This window comes from Leuciscus leuciscus, assembly GCF_965113295.1.
Source record: "Leuciscus leuciscus genome assembly, chromosome: 8".
NCBI lineage: Eukaryota > Metazoa > Chordata > Actinopteri > Cypriniformes > Leuciscidae > Leuciscus > Leuciscus leuciscus.
The window spans coordinates 40,164,581-40,186,447 of record NC_138732.1 but is presented as its reverse complement, the minus strand read 5'-3'; the positions used below and the strand labels follow the sequence as shown (position 1 = coordinate 40,186,447).

The following is a 21,867-nucleotide window of genomic DNA, read 5'->3' as shown; positions in this document are numbered from 1 at the left end:
GTTACTTAGTTAGTCATTTATTAATCCATCATACAAGTAGCTGCATACAAGTAGCCTACGTGCGCTATTTTTAAATTAGCCAAGGCACATTAAGTATTGCGTTCAGACGGGCAGACGTTCAGACGTGTAGACGGGCAGACGTTCAGACGGGCAGACGTGTAGGCGTTCTCCACACGCACGTTAACACGTCTTTAAGCTTGGTTAGGAAAGAAATGACACAAAGCGAGCGCCATAAAAAACTTGACTACACCACTGAGTATACCCGTGACAGGTCGCGGGACAGTCGCAAATAGCCGCCGTGACGGGTCGCGGGACAGGCGACTCAAGGCGAGTATAGCCGTGACAGGTCGCGGGACAGCCGCATATACCCGTGACAGGTCGCGGGACTGTCGAGTATACCCGTGACAGGTCGCGGGACAGGCGCGTATAGCCGTGACAGGTCGCGGGACAGTCGAGTATACCCGTGACAGGTCGAGTGACAGGCGCATATAGCGGTGGCAGGTTGAGTGACAGGCGCCGGTGGCAGCTGCCTCTGCCACGGAAAGATTTTACCCTTACTGCTTTGGTTCTTGCGAGGCTTTAATCTTGTTGGGAGGAACAGAAGATTTTGTTGGAGTCGGAGGGTGGTCTTTCCTCTTACCGTAGCTGCTTCCTGAAGTTTCCATTGGTGTGTAATCGTGGTCAGAAACGTTAGCTTGAGCAGAGGTTGCCGTTAGCTTAGCTTCGCTTTTCTTGCTTGACATATCTCGGTCGGGTTGACAAAAAAGTAAAACAGCTGCTTGGCTTTTCTCAAAAAAGATGCTGGTGTTAAAGGTTATTATATAATAGCAACGGTGGCTGACGTTGATTTAAGAGATTATTTCGGGGGCATTGATAGCGAGCTCAGAAAACCCGATGTGACCTGCTCGCCATTTTTTCGAACCAGCACGAAATCCCGAAACTACTGAGCCCTGCTTTAAACCAAAGTTCGCAAAGTAAAAGTAAATTGTAGATTATTGGATCTTTTACAAGACGAGGAAATGGATTCAAAATCTGTGGAAGAGCTTTCTTGTCCTGTTTGCTGTGAAATCTTCAAGACTCCTGTTCTTCTGTCCTGTAGTCACAGTATTTGTAAAGAGTGTCTACAACAGTTCTGGAAAACTAAGAAAACTCAGGAGTGTCCTGTCTGCAGGAGAAGATCCTCAAAAGCTGAACCTCCAATTAATCTAGCGTTAAAAAACTTGTGTGATTCATTGATAAAGGAGGGAAAGGAGAAACGTTCATCAGGATCTGAGGAGATCTGCAGTTTACACAGTGAGAAACTCAAACTCTTCTGTCTGGAGGACAAACAGCCTGTGTGTTTAGTGTGCAGAGACTCAGAGAAACACACCAATCACACATTCAGACCCATCAGTGAAGTGCTTTCATCTTACAAGGTAAGACTAATGTCTCTCATTTCATATGCTAAATACAGTGGAGTAAAGAAACGGTATTATTTGTGTATGCAATAGACCAGTATTTTTATTTTTTTTACTTAGACTAAATCTCCATTATTTACTACTGATAAAATCCTGCACTAATCTTAGACCCTCTGATGTTCAAATCTTCTTGAAAGTAACAGCAAAAAATAGAAATGTCATGTAATTCATATTTTTTTCATTAATAATATGTGATTTAAGACACTGATACTATATGACCTATTCAACATATAAATAATGTAACAATAAAAACATCCAAACATACAATGTTTAAAGCTCTTATAGCTGCATAAGTTTTACAGATTTTCATCTTAACCTGTAGGAGGAGTTTAATACAGCACTGACGTCCTTACAAGACAAGCTCAAACATGGAGAAGAAATGAAAGAAGAGTGTGATGACAGAATTGAACACATCAAGGTGAGGATATAAAGAGTTAAATACTCAACATTCACACACAGAGTTTATTATTGACATTAGTGGAGTGTGTGTTCATACAGCGCTGACTGAAGTGAATGTGATTTGATTTCAGTCTCAAGCTGAGCACACAGAGCGTCACATTAAAGAAGAGTTTGAGAAGCTTCATCAGTTTCTCAGAGATGAAGAAGAAGCTACAATCACTGCACTGAGAGAGGAAGAGGAGCAGAAGAAGCAGAGGATGAAGGAGAAGCTGGAGGAGATGAACACACACATCTCAGCTCTTTCACACACAATCAGAGACATGGAGGAGATGATGAAAGACAATGACGTCTCGTTTCTAAAGGTGACAAATCAATCTGGCTTCATTCTTTGTGCTGAAAACAACTTGTATAGAGAGACTCATTGACAATGAGAGTGTTTGATAAGATATTAAAATGTTTTCAAACTCTATATTTTCCAGAACTATAAAGTCACGATGGAAAGGTGAGTGAGCTGCTCGTATCTCTTCTCTCAGTGGATCTGAACTCAAATTCACTGCCGTTCTGACTCTTGAATGTTCCTCAGAGTCCAGATCTCACAGCCGGATCCACGGATGAGTTCTGGAGCTTTGATTCATGTGTCGCGTTATCTGGGTAACCTGCCGTTCAGAGTCTGGAAGAAGATGCTGGAAACTGTCCAACACAGTGAGTCTCAGCAGATTTGACACCAGTGCAGAAGATAGTTCACATATAAGGGTGGTTCTTCAACTACGGGCACTTTTGGCCTTGTGAACTTGAGGTAAAAAAAAGTGTTCAAATCAAAATTGTCACAGTCTAACAGTTAACTAGTCTAGTTTAATGATCCATAAGAGAACGCACTTACATTATAAGACAAATTGGTGTTTTTTGACATATTTTCCGATCCGCACTGAACAAATGTCATTTCCATCACATGTAAATATTTGATTATTATTTAAAATGATTATGATATACATAATTTCTTAACAGTGTAAGACCACTTTCACACATAGTTTTACCAATTTATACCTAGATTGCAATTACCATAGATTTGTGGATTAAGTAAATTAATTGTCATGAGGCCCAAACACAAAGCTTACATCCACCACAACCTGAAATATAATATTGCATTGGTTAGATACATTTCAGAAAAATAACTACTTGTGGTATTACATTAAGAGGAACATTATCCCATAAACTATGCAGAATTTTTTAATGAGTGATTAGAATTTTGTACATATTTTTTAAAAAGTTATGAGGTGGTGGAAATGACTGGGTGTTGTGGAAATGACAATGAATGGACATCCATGTAGAAAAACAGAAAACATTTATTTGAAACCCATTTAACAAATCATTATCCATTAGTCTGTTTGGTTCCATAACCAGATGAACAGTTACAGTCTTACTGTAAACAACTTTAACCACAAATAGTCACATGAAAAATGTAAGTTACGCATAAATTGTAATTGTAAAATTGTAACATTCTAATTGTAATAAAACTTTATTAAAAAGATAAAAATTATTATCTAATAATAATAAAATATTCATATGCAGCCACTCAATCTATGAATTGCACCTTGTAAGCATAAATGTCATTTCCACCTCACCTTTGTCATTTCCACCCAAGAAGGTAATGTGGTGGAAATGACGGTGGTGGAAATGACAATCCTACAGTATTTTGTAAAAAAATCCAAGCTAGTATTACAGATTAGCTATGAATTGGTAGTTAGCATTGCATGCATGCAAAATACATCTATTTGTGTTAAAAAATCTATTTATTTACTAACTCATTTATTGTTACGCCATGTTTGGAAATGACATACAATAAAAATATTTTCATTTCAAGCAACATTTACCTTGAGTTTTCTTCTCCAAGTTGCTGAAGAAATTTAAAATCTCATCCATGTCAGACATGTGCTGTGATGTCATTGTTCATCTCCATAGAAACTATCCAAACAATCTTTCAAAAAAACGTTTTAAAGGGACATTACAGTGTTGTGGTGGAAATTACGGCAATACTGTGGGACAACTACATTTTGTATATAAAATCACATTAATAGTTGTCTGACCTTAAATACAGCAATAATTTGATTCTTTTACTGATACTTTATTCAGTCATATAAAAAAAATTGATAAATACATTTTTTTACACTTCTTTTTCATTATTTGAAGATCAGAAGTCTGGGTGTGGGACAAGCACAAAACAGCAATATTTGCATGTATAATGATGTTTAAAAAGGTGAAAAAATCATACCGTAGACTACCGGTAAAAAGTTCCTAAAGTACTTTCATTGTAAATTTAACTATGAAAGTGTTAATTTTTCAAAATTAAATGTTTTTTATAAAATATGATCAAAGGACATGAAAGTGCCCATAGTCTAAGAATTGCCCATAAACACACACAACATCAAGATTTGATAGAAATATATTTAATAATCAATTAAGTGAATCTGAACTGCATTTCAGAAAATCATCAGATCATTCAGCGAACTCAAAATGAAATGTCTATTCCTCATGGTTTATGTTTATGTATTAGGATATAATAGTGTTTATTGAATACTGATATTAAACCTGAAGCCTCAATCCATTCTGACAGTAACTGAGAGACAGAGGTGGAAAGTAACAATTTACATTTACTTGCGTTACGTAATTGAGTCGTTTTTCAAATCTGCAATTTTACTTTTACTGAAGTACGTTTTGTTTGATGTATTGTACTTCATATTTAAATCATATCTGTTAATGAGTAAAAACAAAAGTGATGCAGACCCAGCTGAAAGAGAGCCAGCGAATTCTTATGAAGCGAACAATGGCCAGTGTGGAAATAATTTGGATGTAGAAAAAACGTGTGGTTGTCCTCGAGGATAGATATCCAATTTGCAAAAAATGTGGACACTAAAAGAGGAAACAAAGAAAAGCATCGCTCCGTGCAGATAAAGGGATGTGGGTCATTCCTGGGATTCGGTAATATTTCAGTCCCCCAGACTTTTGGTTCACCAAAATTAAAAATTAAAAGCTTTCCACAATATTTTGGTATGTCCATTATAATGAATAAAAAATTATAATATTGCATTTAAATATTTTTTTTATCATAAAAATAATGTCTTATTTCTAATGTAAACTCAGCATTTGGTCAAGTCTCTTCTCTGGTACTTCACTGAATTTGTACTTAGGAAATATTTAACAAATTGTACACGCGTCAAATTTTGTTTGCAAATGTTGTAAGTATTTATTTGTGTTACTTTCTTGTGAAAAAAACAAACAAGATATTTGATAAAAACCAGACTATAAAGTGATGTCCGTCAGTCTGAACTCAACCCCGTCACGCCAACTATTCTCCACCTATAATAATTTAGACTCCACCCATACGTGACATAATGTACCAGAAATGACATCATTCAGGTCTTTTTAACAGTGTTGCATAAGATGGTAAGTAGTATCATACTTTTTATAATATATGTGACTCAACCTCAACCTCAACACTTAAAAATTAAGATGGAAAATGATTTTTCAAAATTGTATTTTAATCCATAAGTATATACAATGTACTTGTTTCATTGCTGCCATGTATGGTCTACTCTCCTACACTACAAGACCATTGGCCATTTTGTGCAGAAAACCTCAACCTCACATATCTGTATATTTCACATTATTTCAGGGTTGAAAACTTGTGACAGGGTTGAGTTTTTCACTTAATTTATGGATAATTTTAATTAAAATAAATATATATATATATATATATTAGTCATAAAGATATACTTACCAAATTCATGGCAACTCATAATTCTGTTATAAATAGAGTATTTGATGTAATGTGTCCACTTAAACACAAGCTTCTTATCTCAGAAATGGCCGCCGCATCATCAGCAGAAAGACAGTGTTATATATGCAGATCTGTTGATCCAGAAAGAAGGGCACAATATGAGAAATAAAAAAAGAAATAAAATTGAAGACAATGTCTCCCTTCAAACCAGTTACAGTCTTCAACCCCGTCACACTATTCTCAAACTTGTCACATTAATATTTTTGGAAGAAATAGGGAAGGAAATTAAAAAAATGAAGGCGTTTCTTGCTGATTTCCAACTGACATGTGAAGGACTAACACAATACAATTGTGGTTTTAGTTAAACATCTAAATTTACAATATTTGTTATAAAACTAAAGAGACCTCAGGCATACAATTAGTCTATTTTTAACTTCAGTCCCCAAAAAATTTGAAAAGTATCATAAATGTTACATTTGTAGTTATTAAATTGTTATGAGGGACACATGAGCAGTAGATGTTTGTTTTATAGCAAGTTTTGTGTAAAATCCTCTTTAAACCAAGTCCATTTTGTCCATTACAGGGTTGAGAATAAAATGTGTTTAAATACAAAAAACACTGAAATGAATAAAAGGTCTCAAATGCCTGAGGTGGAAAAATATGATTTTTTAGAGGTTTAAAATGTGCCTAATGATGTGGGCTATTTGGAAAATGATTTATATGTAGTTTAAAAAAATACAAAATAATTCCAAGTTGAAATATGACCGAATCCCAGTAATGACCCATGTCCCGTTTATAACTTAAGGCCGAATGATTTCCGTGATTCAGAGGGAATTCCAGAATCCAGTCATGAAAATGGCATTTACATAACGCAGATGTCACGTAAAACACACAAACTAATGGATAGATGAATCAAGTAGAGCTGTGCAATAAATCCAATGTCTGTGAATATTAAAGCTCAAAAAGAGTGCTATGTAAATATATAATCTGCTTGTTCTGCATGTCTCTGTGTGAATGAGATGTGCCGCTTCTTCTACTACTCAAGTACTCGACGCGCTCATGGTGTTTTCAGCGTCTCATAAACAATATGAGGATATTAATACATGAACATTTCCAGAGCTGCTCTGAGAGAACGCCTAATGAGCATTTCCATCATTATATTGGAGAAAAACCAGTCAAATACACTCTGAAACATTCACTACAACCCGTCAAAATAAAAGTTTAACTAGGAGAAATTATGACAGAAATATATTGCAATTGTACGCCTATAATAGAAGGTACTTCTCAAAATAATAAAAACAACAACAATAAAAATACAATTTATTTAAACATTATTTAAAGAATATATATATATATAGATATATAGATATATATATACAGTATATATATATATATTTGTTTGTTTTTTGTCCATGGTTTAATTTAGTAAATCTGTTTTGCAGCACTTCCCCCAAAAATAAAAGGATAAAAGTTTAAGTTTTCATTTGATTACCACTGTTTTTGATAATATATTTGAATTAAATCATAAAAAGAAACATTGATTTTCTGAATAAAATACATTTGATAGGACTCTATTATTCTTAAACAGTTTAATTCATTATTTATGTTAAAAATAAGTTGTAACTCTAATTCATAATCAATTATTGAATTTAGTTGATTAGTTGACATGTTTTATTGAAATTTTAATAAACAAAACACAGATGGTTTCGAGTTTGTTATAATAAAAGCATTTGTTCAACCAAAAAAACCTGTTTTCATTCATTTAACTGTCATTTTAAATGATGATAATAATAAACATAATGTAATAATACTGTTTATTTATTTAATAATTGATTAATACCAGAAACTGTGATATTTTCAGAGACGTTGTCATACTGTGAAAATCTCATCCCGTTACACAGGAGAGCCCCCCACCACACCCCCGCTGTGAAAAACTAACTCAGTAACTTTTACTCTGAGCAAATACTTGAGTAGAATATTGTATTACTCTTCCCACCTCTGCTGAGAGAACACTGTTATCATAGCATGATTTATGATCTCTTTCAACAAAGTCTTTATATGTGTTTTACATTTACATTTCTAATACTTCATATTTCATCCTGTAATCTGATGTTATTCTCTTTGCAGCTCCGTTGACTCTGGATCCAAACACAGCACATCCTCGTCTCACACTCTCTGCTGATCTGACCAGTGTGTCGTTCAGTGATGTAGATAAAACACTTCCTGATAATCCAGAGAGGTTTGACTATTATCCATGTGTCCTGGGATCTGAGAGCTTTAACTCAGGAACACACTGCTGGAATGTGGAGGTTGGAGACAATACAAGCTGGATTCTTGGAATAACCACAGCATCAAACCAAAGGAAGGGAGAGGATTTCTTTGACTCTAATGTCTGGTGTGTGTGGTACATGGACAGCGAATACGGCTCACAATCCCCAGAGCAACCCTACACTGTCTTCACTGTTAAACAGAAGCTTCAGCGTGTGAGAGTTCAGCTGGACTATGACAGAGGAACAGTGTCATTCTCTGATCCTGTAACTAAAGACTGTCTGTGCAGATTCAGGACATCCTTCACAGAGACTGTCTTTCCATTCTTATTTAATCGCTGCACAACTTCTCCTCTGAGGATCTTACCAGTTAAACTGTTTATTACAGCAGAAAAGCACAGTTAAATCTGATTCTGCTTCTAGATTAATACAGTTTTGCAAATTATGCTTCAATAATAACACTGTAATCAAAGGGTCTCGTTGATCAATCACACTTCAATGTAAAGTTTAGAGCCGACTTAACCCTTGTGTTTCCTTAAGGACATGTTTGTCTCTTTCAGGGTTTAATTTAAATTTAATTTTGAATTGGATTTTTATTGGATTTTTCTTATTTCACCCTCATTTCCTTTCATAAATCACTGGGTACACAAACTATTTACACTCAGGACCTTAAGGACAAAAATGTCCCCATTGAAATCCATTAAAACTATTAAATGATGCAGTCTTTGTTAATAGACTTTTGTTCTGTTGGCAAGGCTTCAAAATTAAAAATGTTTTCTATTTTATTTACAAGATGGTGCCGATTTCTCAGGTTTGGTCTATGAAGCAAATACTCATTTTCTTCCTGTTTTCTGCTTCTGCATTTTAGAGTCATTTGGATAAATGATTATGTAGTGTGTGTGTGTGTGTGTGTGTGTGTGTGTGTGTGTGACTCCCTCTGCTGGACAGGCTCATGTAGTGTAGGGGAAGATGCTGTAATTCAATATTTCCAAACCCTGTTCCTGGAGGCACACTAACATTTTTAAATTATTCCTAATCAAACTCACTGGTGCAACTCATCAGCTCTTTAGTAAACGCTTCAAAGCTGTGTTCAGAATCATGTACTTCCAGAGTAGATATAGGAACATCATGCAACTAGTGTTTTTAGGGGCATCAGTAACAGTTCTGGCTCTTCTTCCTATACTGTGAATCCTGATACTCAATGTAATGTATGAATGGCTCATAAAGATAAGGCGGCTCGTGAACTGATTAGTTTCTGCTCTTTCAACTCTTGAACGGCAAAACAACATGGACTCTGTTATATGTGACGGAGCTTTATCTGCAGTATTACCTGTATTAACTGTACATGTCCCGTACAGACACGTCACTCTCTATTACTAATAAAACCTGAACAGATTCTTACATTACCATTACAGTTTAGTGGTGTTATTATAAAGTATGCATGGGGGCCGGGATAAAATCCTGATATAATATACATTTTTTAAATTATCCAAGCAAAAATGCAAGTGTCCTCGACTGCCGGTGATCAACCTGCATTTTCATGTGGAAAACAGTGGATTTTTTTGATAACATTTTCACAATTACTGCCATGTCTTCAGACCCACTTATATCATTTTGAGTTATGAACCGAAGCAAGAACATGCATAATTTCTATCATGACAACTCTCTGAGAGTTTAGCACGGTAATGCTAAACAGATCACATTTCAAAGACAGCTCGATCATGCAGGTTTGCACTGCACAACATCAGGAAGATCAGGCCTTTCCTAACTGAGCATGCAACACAACTTCTCATCCAGGCCCTGGTCATTACTAGGCTTGACTACTGCAATGCTCTTCTGGCTGGACTTCCATCATGTGCAACTAAACCTCTACAAATGATTCAGAACGCTGCAGCTCGTCTTGTCTTCAACGAGCCCAAGAGGGCCCACGTCACTCCTCTGTTCATCTCTCTGCACTGGCTACCTCTCTCTGCTCGCATCAAGTTCAAGGCACTGACGCTTGCTTACAGATCTATCACAGGCTCAGCTCCCTCCTACTTTCACTCACTCCTACAAGTCTACATCCCTACCAGAAGCCTTCGATCGGTCAAAGAGCGACGTCTCGTGGTCCCATCGCAGAGAGCCAAAAAATCACTTTCCAGGACATTCTCATTCACTGTTCCATGCTGGTGGAATGATCTCCCCACCGGCATCCGGAATGCAGAATCCATGACAACATTCAAAAAAGAGCTGAAAACTCTTCTCTTCCGTGAGCACTTAACCTCATAAAAAAATAAATAAAATAAAAATCCTTTTCCTGTAAATTCTCGCTTATCGGGCTTATGCTACTCTGAATAATGCCTGAACTTCGTATTTTGAGCACTTCTTGCGTTGTTTTTGCCTCTTCACGATGACTCGCTTAATTTAGTCCTAATTTGTAAGTCGCTTTGGACAAAAGCGTCTCCTAAATGACTAAATGTAAATGTAAATGTAATGGACCTGACCATGTTAATGTGCCCCTATTATGGTTTTTCGAATATTCCCTTTCATGCAGTGTGTAATATAGATGATTGTGAATGTAAACTACACTGCTGCTGTTATTATTGCTGCTGTTCAATATAGCATGAACTTTAAACTTTGCAAAAACTTTAAAGGCACTTTCACCGAAAACGTCTCAGGTTACGTATGTGACCCTGGTTCCCTGAGAGGGAACTTCGAGCTGCGTGGAGACGCGGTGGGAACGCCCTGCGTGATTGCGTCATGAAGCACGTGTATAATCAGTCCAATGGAAAGACGAGACGTCATAGGCGGGTGACGTCATCGACCAGGAAGCTATAAAGCACCCCTGCGACAGACCACGGCAGCATCTGAAAGCCGAAGCAAGTCGATCACAGGCATGCAGGGAGTATGGCAAGGCGACGCAGCGTCTCGTTCCCTCTCAGGGAACCAGGGTTACATACGTAACCTGAGACGTTCCCTTTCAAGGGAACTTCGAGCTGCGTCGAGACGCGGTGGGAACCCTATACCCACGACGCCATATGACAAATGCCTGTTCTGTATGAAGACCATGCGCATACTAGGAAACAAGCACCCTAGACCCTGGAGTGGAGCCTAGGTCCAAGTCATAAAATCTAACAAATGTATGCGGTGAGGACCTGCCTGCCGCATTACAGATGTCAGAGTGAAACTCCTGATAATAAAGCCTTAGAGGCAGCCATACTCCTGGTAGAATGGGCCGGGACAGCCAAAGGTGAAGGCTGTCCGGCCGCTTCATAAGCAAGTGAGATAGCCTCAACTACTCACTTGCTCAATATCTGTTTAGATGCAGGGCAACCTATCTTAGGTAACCTGAAGCAGACAAATAACTGCTCTTATATATATGCCACAGGTTGCAGCTCTGTGGACATAAGCATCCAAGAGCCCGGACAGGGCAAAACAGATTAAGTTCTTCCTGATCTGGCTTGTATTAAGGTGGAGGACAGAAGGCCTGCAGCACAAATGACCCACAAATTTAGTAGGAATACAACCCGGCAAGGGGTGAGGAAAGACTATCACCATACCAGGTGCAAATCCAAGTACGTGCAGGCCTCAGCCTCAAGTACCACGGAGAAGATGAAATAAGGATCTCTCCTCAGAGATAACCCAGCAAAGAAACATTCATTGCAGAAATCAAGTACTGTACCATAGGGCAGATAGCAAGATTCAGAAGGCATTCTCCGCACCAGGCAGAGAACAGTTTCCATTTCAATGCATATTCAGTCTTCTCGTGGAGGGAGCTCTAGACTGGAGTATGGTCTCCACGACCTCAGTCGAGAGACCTGAATCTATGAGCTGGGCCCCCTCAGAGGCCGAGTCCATAGTATCCATAACTCCGGAAGAGAGTAACTCCCGGGAGCAAAGATATCGGGAAATGCGTACAGGTGTAGCCTCAACCACACCTAATACGTTGCATCCAGTTCAAGCAGAGCTGGATGCATCAGGGAGAACCAAATGGGCAATGCGTTGTATAAACGATGCGAAAGGTAGACTTGAGTTTTGACCGAAGTTCTCCTAAAGGAGCTCCACCACCTTGGGGGTGAAGTCCCCATTCCCCGGGCCTCAGCCCCTGCCTCAACAGGATATCTGCTCTGATATACGAGACCATCAGTGTGTTGTCTGGAAGGACAAGCACATGGTGACCTCTCAGGTCTGGCAGGAAGTATTTGAGAGCTCGAAATACCGCCATCATTTCTAGCCGATTTATGTGGCAAGAACGTTGATGGTCCTGCAAAAGACCTTTCGCCGAGCGGCCACTCATGACCGCCCCCCATCTCGTGAGGGAAGCATCCGTCGAAAGCGTTACGCGTCGACAAGAAGCCCCCAGCACTGGGCCCTGGGCGAGGAACCAAGGTTTCTTCCACATGACCAAGGCACGAAGGCATCGCCACGTGACCTTGATCGTGCGAAATGGATTTCCCCTCGGAGAAAACCCCTTGATCCTGAGCCACTGCAAAGGTCTCATGTACAAAAGGCCAAAAGTGATTACGTTGGACGCAGCTGCCATGAGCCCCAACAGTCTCTGAAACTGTTTCACAGTGAGTGACTGGCCTAGTTTTATCCCCTTTACGGCTGTGAGAATCGCAGAAATACGTGCAGGAGACAGACGTGCTTGCATTATTGTCGAATCCCATAAAACACCCAGAAAAGTGGTCCTCTGAGCTGGGAGGAGCACACTCTTCTTGGCGTTGAGCCACAACCCCAACCTCTTTATGTGAGACAGAACGACATCTCGATGCCGAACCGCCAACTGCTCGGACTGAGCTAAAATCAACCAATCGTCGATAAAGTATAATACGCGAATGCCCTGGAGTCTCAGAGGAGCCAGAGCTGCATCCACGCATTTTGTAAAGATGCGGGCTGATAAACCTAGGTCGAAGGGAAGAACCCAATACTGGTATGCTTCGCCCCCGAAAGCAAACCTCAGGAACCTCCTGTGATGAGGATGGATAGATAAGTAAGCGTCCTTCAAGTCTATTGTGACAAACCAGTCCTCGGACTGAATCTGTGACAATCATTTTGGCGTATAGCATACTTTGAACTTGAGATTCTGAAACCTGCTCTTTAATTGACGCAGGTCTAGAATATGACGCAACCCCTCATCCTCTTTCGGAAACAATGAAGTAACGGCTGTAAAACCCTGACTGTCTGCTGGGAGGAGAAACCCCTTCTATAGCTCCTTTTGCAGAAGTGTCAGTACTTCCTGCTCCATAACCAGAGCCTGCTCGGGGTCCACCACTGTGGGGAGGACCTCTAGAAATCTGTGCGGACGAGAACCGAACTGAATTCTGAAACCCTTTTCTAAAGTGTGCAGGACCCAATGAGAAATATATGGCAGTAGTTTCCACGCTGCCAGAAATTCTACTAGGAGAACCAGTCTCTCGAGACTGGCCTCTGGATTTGGTTGAACAGTCACTTTGGTGCCCTGAAGCGGCGAACTGACAGGGAACAACCAAACTGACCGTTCTACGCCCCTCCTCGGAGGATCGTATGGGGACGCTGACACCTCGGTGCCCTGAACGGAGAACCGGCAGGGAACAACCGAACTGGCAGCGCTGCGACCCTCCTCAGAGAGTCGCACCCCAGAGGGTGCCGAGGAGAAACGATTTCTCAAAACCGTCCCTGCCCCGGGGGAACCTTCAGAAGCCTGATAGCCTCAGCGTCAGGACTTCTTGTCTAAGTTTTAATAGAGATAACGACAGTCCTCAGATCTTGCCTACCTCTAACTAGCTTTGTTCCTACGACCCTCCTCGGAGGATCGCTGGAAAATAGCAGGCACCTCGGCGCCCTGAAACGGCGAACCGGCAGGGAAACCGAAATGACTGCTCTACGACCCTCCTCGGAGGATCGTTTGGGGACGCTGACACCTCGGTGTCCTGAAACGGCGAACCGGCAGAAAAACCGAACTGGCAGCGTTGCGACCCTCCTCAGAGAGTCGCACCCCAGAGGGCGCCGAGGAGAAACGATTTCTCAAAACCGTCCCTGCCCCGGAGGAACCTTCAGAAGCCTGATAGCCTCAGCGTCAGGACTTCTTGTCTAAGTTTTATTAGAGATAACGACAGTCCTCAGATCTTGTCTACCTCTAACTAGCTTTGTTCCTACGACCCTCCTCGGAGGATCGTTGGAAAAAGCAGGCACCTCAGCGCCCTGAAACGGCGAACCGGCAGGGAAACCGAACTGACTGCTCTACGTCCCTCCTCGGAGGATCGTTTGGGGACGCTGACACCTCGGTGTCCTGAAACGGCGAACCGGCAGGAAAACCGAACAGCCAGCGTTGCGACCCTCCTCAGAGAGTCGCACCCCAGAGGGCGCCGAGGAGAAACGATTTCTCAAAACCGTCCCTACCCCGGAGGGGACCACCCTCAGAAGCCTGCAGCCTCGGCGTCAGGGCTTCTTCCATTTTTAGCTATTTTAGAGATAAAACAGTCCTCAGATCTTGCATATCTCTAACTGGCTAGACTGTGACTGCCACCCAGGTCCCCATCGATTGTGGATGAGCCCGAATGGCGAATCTTTGTTTTACCGCACTCTATGCTGCGAGGAGCTTAAGTATGCTGAGACTGCTCCCACCCAGCAGTCTCAGGAACGTTAGATCGGTGAGGAAAAAACCTTTGGAACGCCGCTGAAGAGTTTTTTCTTCGTTTTTTTGAAAGCGGAGCGTCCAGAAGAAAAGACATATTTTATCTTAATTTTTCTTTACATCAGAAAAACTATATATATATATATATATATAAATATAACACTCCGTGGCCACCAGCAGGAAACAACCGAACTGGCAGCGCTGCGACCCTCCTCAGAGAGTCGCCACCCAGAGGACGCCGAGGAGAAACGATTTCTCGAAACCGTCCCTCCCCGGTATAGTTTATCTGTTGTTACATCCTCACATTCATCCATGCTTATATATTTTACCTACCAGTGCTGCCTAATAATATTTATCTATTATGGTGGCTGGTGGGTAATGTCGGGGTTATGATGACACCAACACGGGAGAGATAGCTCGCAAGCGTCTCTTTAACCCGAGGCACTGTCATACCATGATACTTAATACCCATAACATTACTATAGTAGAAGTTTAGGGATAAAACACATAAACAGAAACCGGTTTATTCCACGATCTCGACACCTCAGTGTGGAGATAGGGAAAAAACGGCACTCCCCGACGAGGAGGCTGAGATATAGAGTTTTCCTTATACTTTCACTTATATGTTCGGCTGGCCAGTAATATTTAACTTAGCAACAGCATTATATAAAACCACCTTTTATAAGCTCCTCTTTATTCAACAGAGTTATGAGCTGACTTATTTATTTATTTATTGAAAACTCATAAACATCTGCCTTATTTTCTTTTATTTATTTATTTTTAAAACAAAAACACTAACGATACCAATTCCTCGGAACTGGAAATCGCAGCATGAGTGCCTCATCCCGGGGAGGAGAAACCGCAGAGCGTGCTTCTCCCCGAGATAAGGCACGTGGATCGAACAGGTGTTTGTTAGAACCATTTGCGATCCCCAAGATGCGCGTCGACGCCGTGCCTCGGCAGCAGCGGGACCCGCGCCTCGGGGCGCGCGCACCGAACCGTCCTCCTCGAAGAACGGCCGGCGGGAGCGGAGCGTCCTCACGGACAGCTTCTCGCAATGCTCACAGTCAGCCCCCTCGAGAACTGACTGTTGGCATGCTCCACTCCCAAACAAGCAACACAAAGCTGAAGTGTGTGTCTCCACCCGTGATATAACGTGGGGAGGGAACAACACAACACTTGCTTGCTCTCTTTTGCCATAATAAATATATATATATTGCAACTTGACAGACAACAATAAATATGACAAGGACAGAATACACAGATCGCTTGCTGAAGGCACAGAAGCTGCCGTGGTCTGTCGCAGGGGTGCTTTATAGCTTCCTGGTCGATGACGTCACCCGCCTATGACGTCTCGTCTTTCCATTGGACTGATTATACACGTGCTTCACGACGCAATCACGCAGGGCGTTCCCACCGCGTCTCGACGCAGCTCGAAGAGGGAACAGTTCGCGTTCTTGGGATATCATACATTTGCCCATGTGATCGAAGATTACATTTCCTGCATGATATTACCCGTAACAGATCTATACAGGTGGAGCTGGGGAAGGTGGAGGGTTTCTGCAAACTACAGCAAACACTGATCAAGTATTTGAATGTTGAACAACAAGCTCATTGGCCTCTGATGCAACAGGAACCATCAGCTCGTCATGAGGAGAACAACGTGATGCAAGCAGATTGAGTTGAGGACCATCAGCCTGTGTGTGTAGAGTTTCATGACAGAACTTTGTATTAATGTCTTTACTGTTGCTATCAGGGTTTGAAATTAACTTTTTCACTCACCGGCCAATTTGGATACTAAATTTTTAAATTACCGGCCATTCAAAACTTCTACTAGCCAAGAAAAGAAAAGAAATTAACCAGATTAACTATGTCACAGCTTATACAGTATATATGTAGTGAAGTGCTGCTGTTGGGTAGCACCTCGTTTGCATGTGTTGACTCCGCCCTAGAGGCCCGCAGGTAATTAGCGTCTCATTCATACGGGTATATCAAGGTGGCTGTTTGGCCACCGGACATTGCGTTGATGTGTGACTGTTTCGCTGGCACGTCATTTCTCTGCGTTCATCCTGGCTGGAGTTGCCGTGCGGTTTGTGGATAAGCACATGTGGTGCTGAGTGTTTGCAGTCGTTGTGTTTTCATTCTGGCTGGAGGTGAGTGCGACGGCAGCTGGTTATTATTGCTCGAACCTACCGGACGCTAAACGGTTAACAACGTAACTCTTGTCAGGTGCGGTGCGGCTTGTGGAGAAGCGCGTGTTCAAGCTGAGTGTTTACAGTGGTTGGTGAACGCGCGCCGTTTGCCGTATACGAACGCACGTCATACTACTGCAATAATCCTCGCTGGTGTATTGCTGTTTGGCTTTCTGGTAAGTGTCTTTTTGGCTCTTGTGGTCGTATTTATTTTGAGTAATCTTTAGTCATGGGGTTATCTGTGTATTTCAGCTCGCTTTGGTATTATTTGGTTCTCACTCTGTTGCTGCCGGATGAATGACGCGATCGCCGCATGTTGGTATGTGTGATCACTGTATTATAATGATGAGCCAGTACGGTGCATATTTTAGTTCACATCCGGGCTTTTGCAGGTGAATGAATCTGCCGTTATAAAAGTACGTGAGGACTGCTGCTCGGATTGGGACTTTCATTGCTGCTGTTTTGTTCCCAATATCTTTTTCTTTTGTTTATTGTTTTATTTCAATAACCTGCTGGCCAGTAGTGGCTCTCATGTGAGCACGCCCAGCATTCAATATATTTGAGTTAGTTTGCTTTATTATTGGGACAATTTAACTTCATTTATTTTGTTTGTTTTTGATCTTTTATGGGTTCGCCCTGTATTTCTTTTGTGAATAATATTTGCATTACTTAATTTTGTGAGTGATCCTCAGCCTGTTAGATGAAAGAGGGTTGTGGGTGTTGGCCGGCCTGTGAAGCTGGGACAGGCTGGTGACTGTAAACCAATGCACTGAAAACCTTACTGAAACCCACAACTACAGGTTTGAGTGGATCATATATTTTGTTTTGTGATATTGGGTATTGTGGTTGTGCCTTGTAAATTAGTATTCTTGTAAACTATTTCTTGTGTTGTAATTCGTTTTTCTTGTCTTTCAGGCACTGTGAGTCCGGAGCAGGAGAGCTAGTTGCTCTATTTTGGTGGTGGGGCCTGATGCACCGTGTGTGTGTGGTCTATAACCTATAGGGATTGATCTTGGTTGATGTGAGGGTGCAGTGTAGTGCACGTGTTTGTGCTTCTCGACCATTGCTGATGTGGAGAAGTTTGGCGCTAGCTCATCCTGCTTCCGGTAATCACAAGTCCTGATAAGTCTGTATTGTTGTTGTGTGTCTGTGTGTGTGGAGTGATTGATTCCAATTGCCGCATATTTTAATATTTTACATTTGTCCAATAAAGAATATTTTTTTGTATTTTCTTATACCCACGTCTCCAATTTTCTGTGTAAGGGAAACACCGAACCTGTGTGTCCTCATTAGGATACTACTTTGGTTTAGTGACCAGGGTGGCGTAGTCGACTCTTCCTTAAATCTTTCTGTAATACACCTACTGTCCGCCACACATATAAAATATTGTTATTATAAAATTTGGATTTCATTAATTTCTTATTCGTACAAAATCCTGTCATCCATCTCCTCTCTAACTCTTTCATTCTCATCCTTTCCACCAAAAATGTGTTTTGGGGGACAGATCAATACAGTACAAAGAACATTTTAAAAAATGTAGGAGGAAAATAATGTCTTTTCTGTTAACCAAATGCTTTTTAATCTTAACTATTGCTTCAATGCCAATGAACAAGCGTCCCGTTATTTGTTGCATAGTGAATTAAGTGTTCAAGTAAGCCATATGAGCAGATTCTGCGCAATGCGCTGTATTTAATATATCATGATGACTCAAGTTGAGTATTTGTGCTAAATCTGCACCGATTTGGCTAAAACGAACTTCCCCAGCAAAGTGAGTAAACATAATAGTAACACACCAAATTGGCTCGTGATTTGACAGCGTTACCCGCCACAGTTGATTTTTACCCGCATTCTCTGTAGTCCTTTAGAGCAGGGATGTCCAAAGTCGGTCCTGATGGGCCACTGTCCTGCAAAGTTTAACTCCAACTTGCCTAAACATACATGCCTGTAAGTTTCTAGTATGCCTAGTGAGACATTGATTAGCTGGTTCAGGTGCGTTTAATTGAGGTTGGAGCTAAACTTTGCAGGACAATGGCCCTCCAGGAGCAGGATTGGACACCCCTGCTTTAGAGAAATGCACCGCATCTGTGACAGATTCCCCAGATCTCCCAGTCATTATCACAAAAGGCTGTTATTTAAATGGATATATAATACTTGCATCTTGAAGCAAATAAACGTTGACAAATTCAGATTCCCCCAACCACCCTCACTCAAAACTCATTGTTTCTGGATGAATCACTCGCTAAATTACATATTTTGGCTTCAAAACAGCAGAATTCACCAAAAGTCAATGGCTGTTAGGCACTATTATGAATCGTATAACTACTGTACAATAATCATAGAAAAGGTAAAAATATTGTGTCTTTTCAAAGTTGCATTTAAAATGAATTTGTCTCAAAAATCTGAACCCTCGGTTTGAATTGAATTTTTATATAGTATGTATGAGTGTGTGTGCAATGTACTGACTGTACTGACACTGCTGTATGAGAACTGAACTGAGCTGGAAGATGACATCTTTTTTTGTTGCAGAACTTCTTTATAGATTAAATGAAGTAATTTAATAATTGATGATCTTTACAACAGAACTGAGACTTCAGCTGAACAACAGTGCATAATTCTCCTGTTTATCACTGTGAAGCTGCTTTAAAACAACCTGTAGGCTATTGTATAAAGCGTTATATAAATAAAGATGACTTGACTTACAATCTGCACTGTCATGTGACCTACAACACTTCCTACCCAATCATGACTTCTCTCCCATGAAGTAGCTAGTGTTCATCAGATGCGCACTTAATGTGCATAATTTGCTCTTTATTTAGTTTTACCGCAGTCCACCTGATCCAGGCCGTATCCAGATCTGATTAAGGACCTGCGCCTGGACATGATGACTTGATGACAACGCAGTCCTGAAGTGTCAACCAGTCCCTCCATGTCTACTGAAGTCAGCCGGATCCCGGCCGTATCCAGATAAGATGGTGGACCTGCACCTGGACCCATCCATGACACATCCCTGAAGTGCCAGCCTCATCAGCCCTGTGAAGGTCTCATCAACACGACCACTCTGACACAACCGACCAACGCATTCATCTTAGAAGCAAACATGAATGAATGAATGAATGAATTAATAGATTGATTAATAAATTAATCAATATATTAAATACATGACTACAATCTGTTCCATTGCATATACTAGTAACTCAAAACTATGAAAAAAGCATTTTGTATTCTTGATGTGGACATTTTTCCTGTTTGTAAACAAATAAAACTCATGAATAGAGGAAGTAAATAAACACACACACACACACACACACACACACACACTCTCGCTCTCTTTCACAGGATTATCGTAAATCTGTAGCCTACACCTACTACAGACCAACAATGTATTATAGCCCAGATGGGCAAGGCTTATAGTGACGTTGTGCTTAATGATCATTGTAAGAAGTGTTCTTCAGAAGTACCGGTGCTTGGGGAGAGGGTAGTGCTTAAAGTGTTTTGAGATGGGACCAGTGCAGTCCTTTGAAACAGTGGGAGTGTGTGTAAATGACAGTGCTTTAAGAAATGCATGGAATGGAAATATTTTATACTGCAACAAAATACTCTTGCTTTACAACAAACAATTCAATGCAACGCAATACACCTTAACAAACCACAAGGACACGCTCTGTGTCACGTATTTTTGAATCCGATTACGAAGCGGTCACATGGGTGTTTTGTGCGGATGAGCAGGCCGGAGCGCATTAAGGGTTTTCTGTTAGAACGGTGTCGTGTTGGCGGCCCCTAAGTTAATGTCTGACAACAGAAAATCTAAATCAAAAACGCCTTTATTGGGGATTCAGTTGTATTAAAATATAGTATGTGACAATTTAGAGAGTAGAATGATGTCACGAATATTGTTGTTATCACGTGACACCCTTCTAAATGTAATAAAGGAGGGGATTTAAGAAAACTACATTTATGTATAAAATATTTTGGCAGTATTTAAAGGGATAGTTCACTTTAAAATGAAAATTCTGTCATCCTTTACTCACCCTCAAGTTGTTTCAAACCTGTATGAATTTCTTTCTGCTGAACACAAAGGAAGATATTTTGAAGAATGTCAGTAACCATTGACTTCCATAGTATTTTTTTCCTACTATGAAAGTCAATGGTTCCAGTTAACTGTTTGGTTACTGACATACTGACACATAATACACAAGTGGTTTCACAGACAAGGTCAAAAGATGTCAAACGCATAAAGCAATAATGCTCATCAATGAAAATCAGTTTTGCACACTTTACATTTGAAGAAGCTGTTGCATGTTTTGCCCAACATGACCTCAGTCATCATCAAACTGAAGCACAATCGTCTCTGCAGGTGATATTTGCTTGCACAGTACCTGATAGAGCCGCCTATACTGAAACACTGATATAGGAGATAGGGAGTAGTTCCTGTGGGATATCTATGTTGGTCTATTAAGGTCTATACAGTACAAAAAGTTCTGTTATATGTTTTTTCAACTTTATTGTTCAAAATAGCTGCGCTTTAAACAAAGCATTTTTAAAATGTCATTGTTATGGGTTAAGTTTACATTGACATTGTTTTCAAATTTACAGTTGAAGTAAATAGACTTTTCACAAGCTAGAAGCAGCAGGAGACCTTTAAGTCGCCGTAGTCGTTCTGCAAGACCTCGCAGTAGCTTCACAAGAGTTTTCTGCTGCTTAAGAAGCATGACACAAAGTGTTGCACCAACAACGTTTGAAAGGGAGGAACTGGAAGCTGCTTACATTTTTGTTGGTGGGTATCGTGTACGTTTTTGTTTATAAACAAAAGTTGTTAAACAAAAGTTTTTCTTCTAAAAATGTTCAAGCATGACCCGATCTAGGAATCTGGTGGTGTTGCCTTGCCCAAACACAGGATGCAAAATTAAGACTTTAAAAGAAAATATGGGACATGCTGTCATCTACATACGTCCTATGCAAAAACACATAGACCTGTCCAGTTCTGTACGTTTTTTAATTTATTTTTACAACAGTTAATGACTTATTTGCTCAATTCTGTGCTTATTACATTTTAGGCAACACAATCATTTTTTTTTATTTTTTCATAATGTACTGAGTTTATTTTTTATTATTTTCATTTACAGTTATCTAAAATTCTGAGATTGCTTTTTTAATTTTTAAGGTTGTCTGCGAATCTCCCATG

At 40.5% G+C, this 21,867-nt stretch overlaps 1 protein-coding gene across 1 annotated transcript; it reads left to right on the top strand.

Moving 5' to 3' along the window:
- The first annotated feature begins 665 nt into the window (after positions 1-665).
- On the top strand, positions 666-8,683 carry LOC309505009 (nuclear factor 7, brain-like). The gene is made up of 6 exons (XM_082178361.1): positions 666-1,415; positions 1,780-1,875; positions 1,988-2,218; positions 2,336-2,358; positions 2,440-2,558; positions 7,759-8,683. The coding sequence occupies exons 1-6, from the start codon at positions 1,020-1,022 to the stop codon at positions 8,301-8,303; spliced, it is 1,410 nt and encodes a 469-aa protein (XP_082034487.1). The 5' UTR covers positions 666-1,019; the 3' UTR covers positions 8,304-8,683.
- Positions 8,684-21,867: the final 13,184 nt, after the last annotated feature.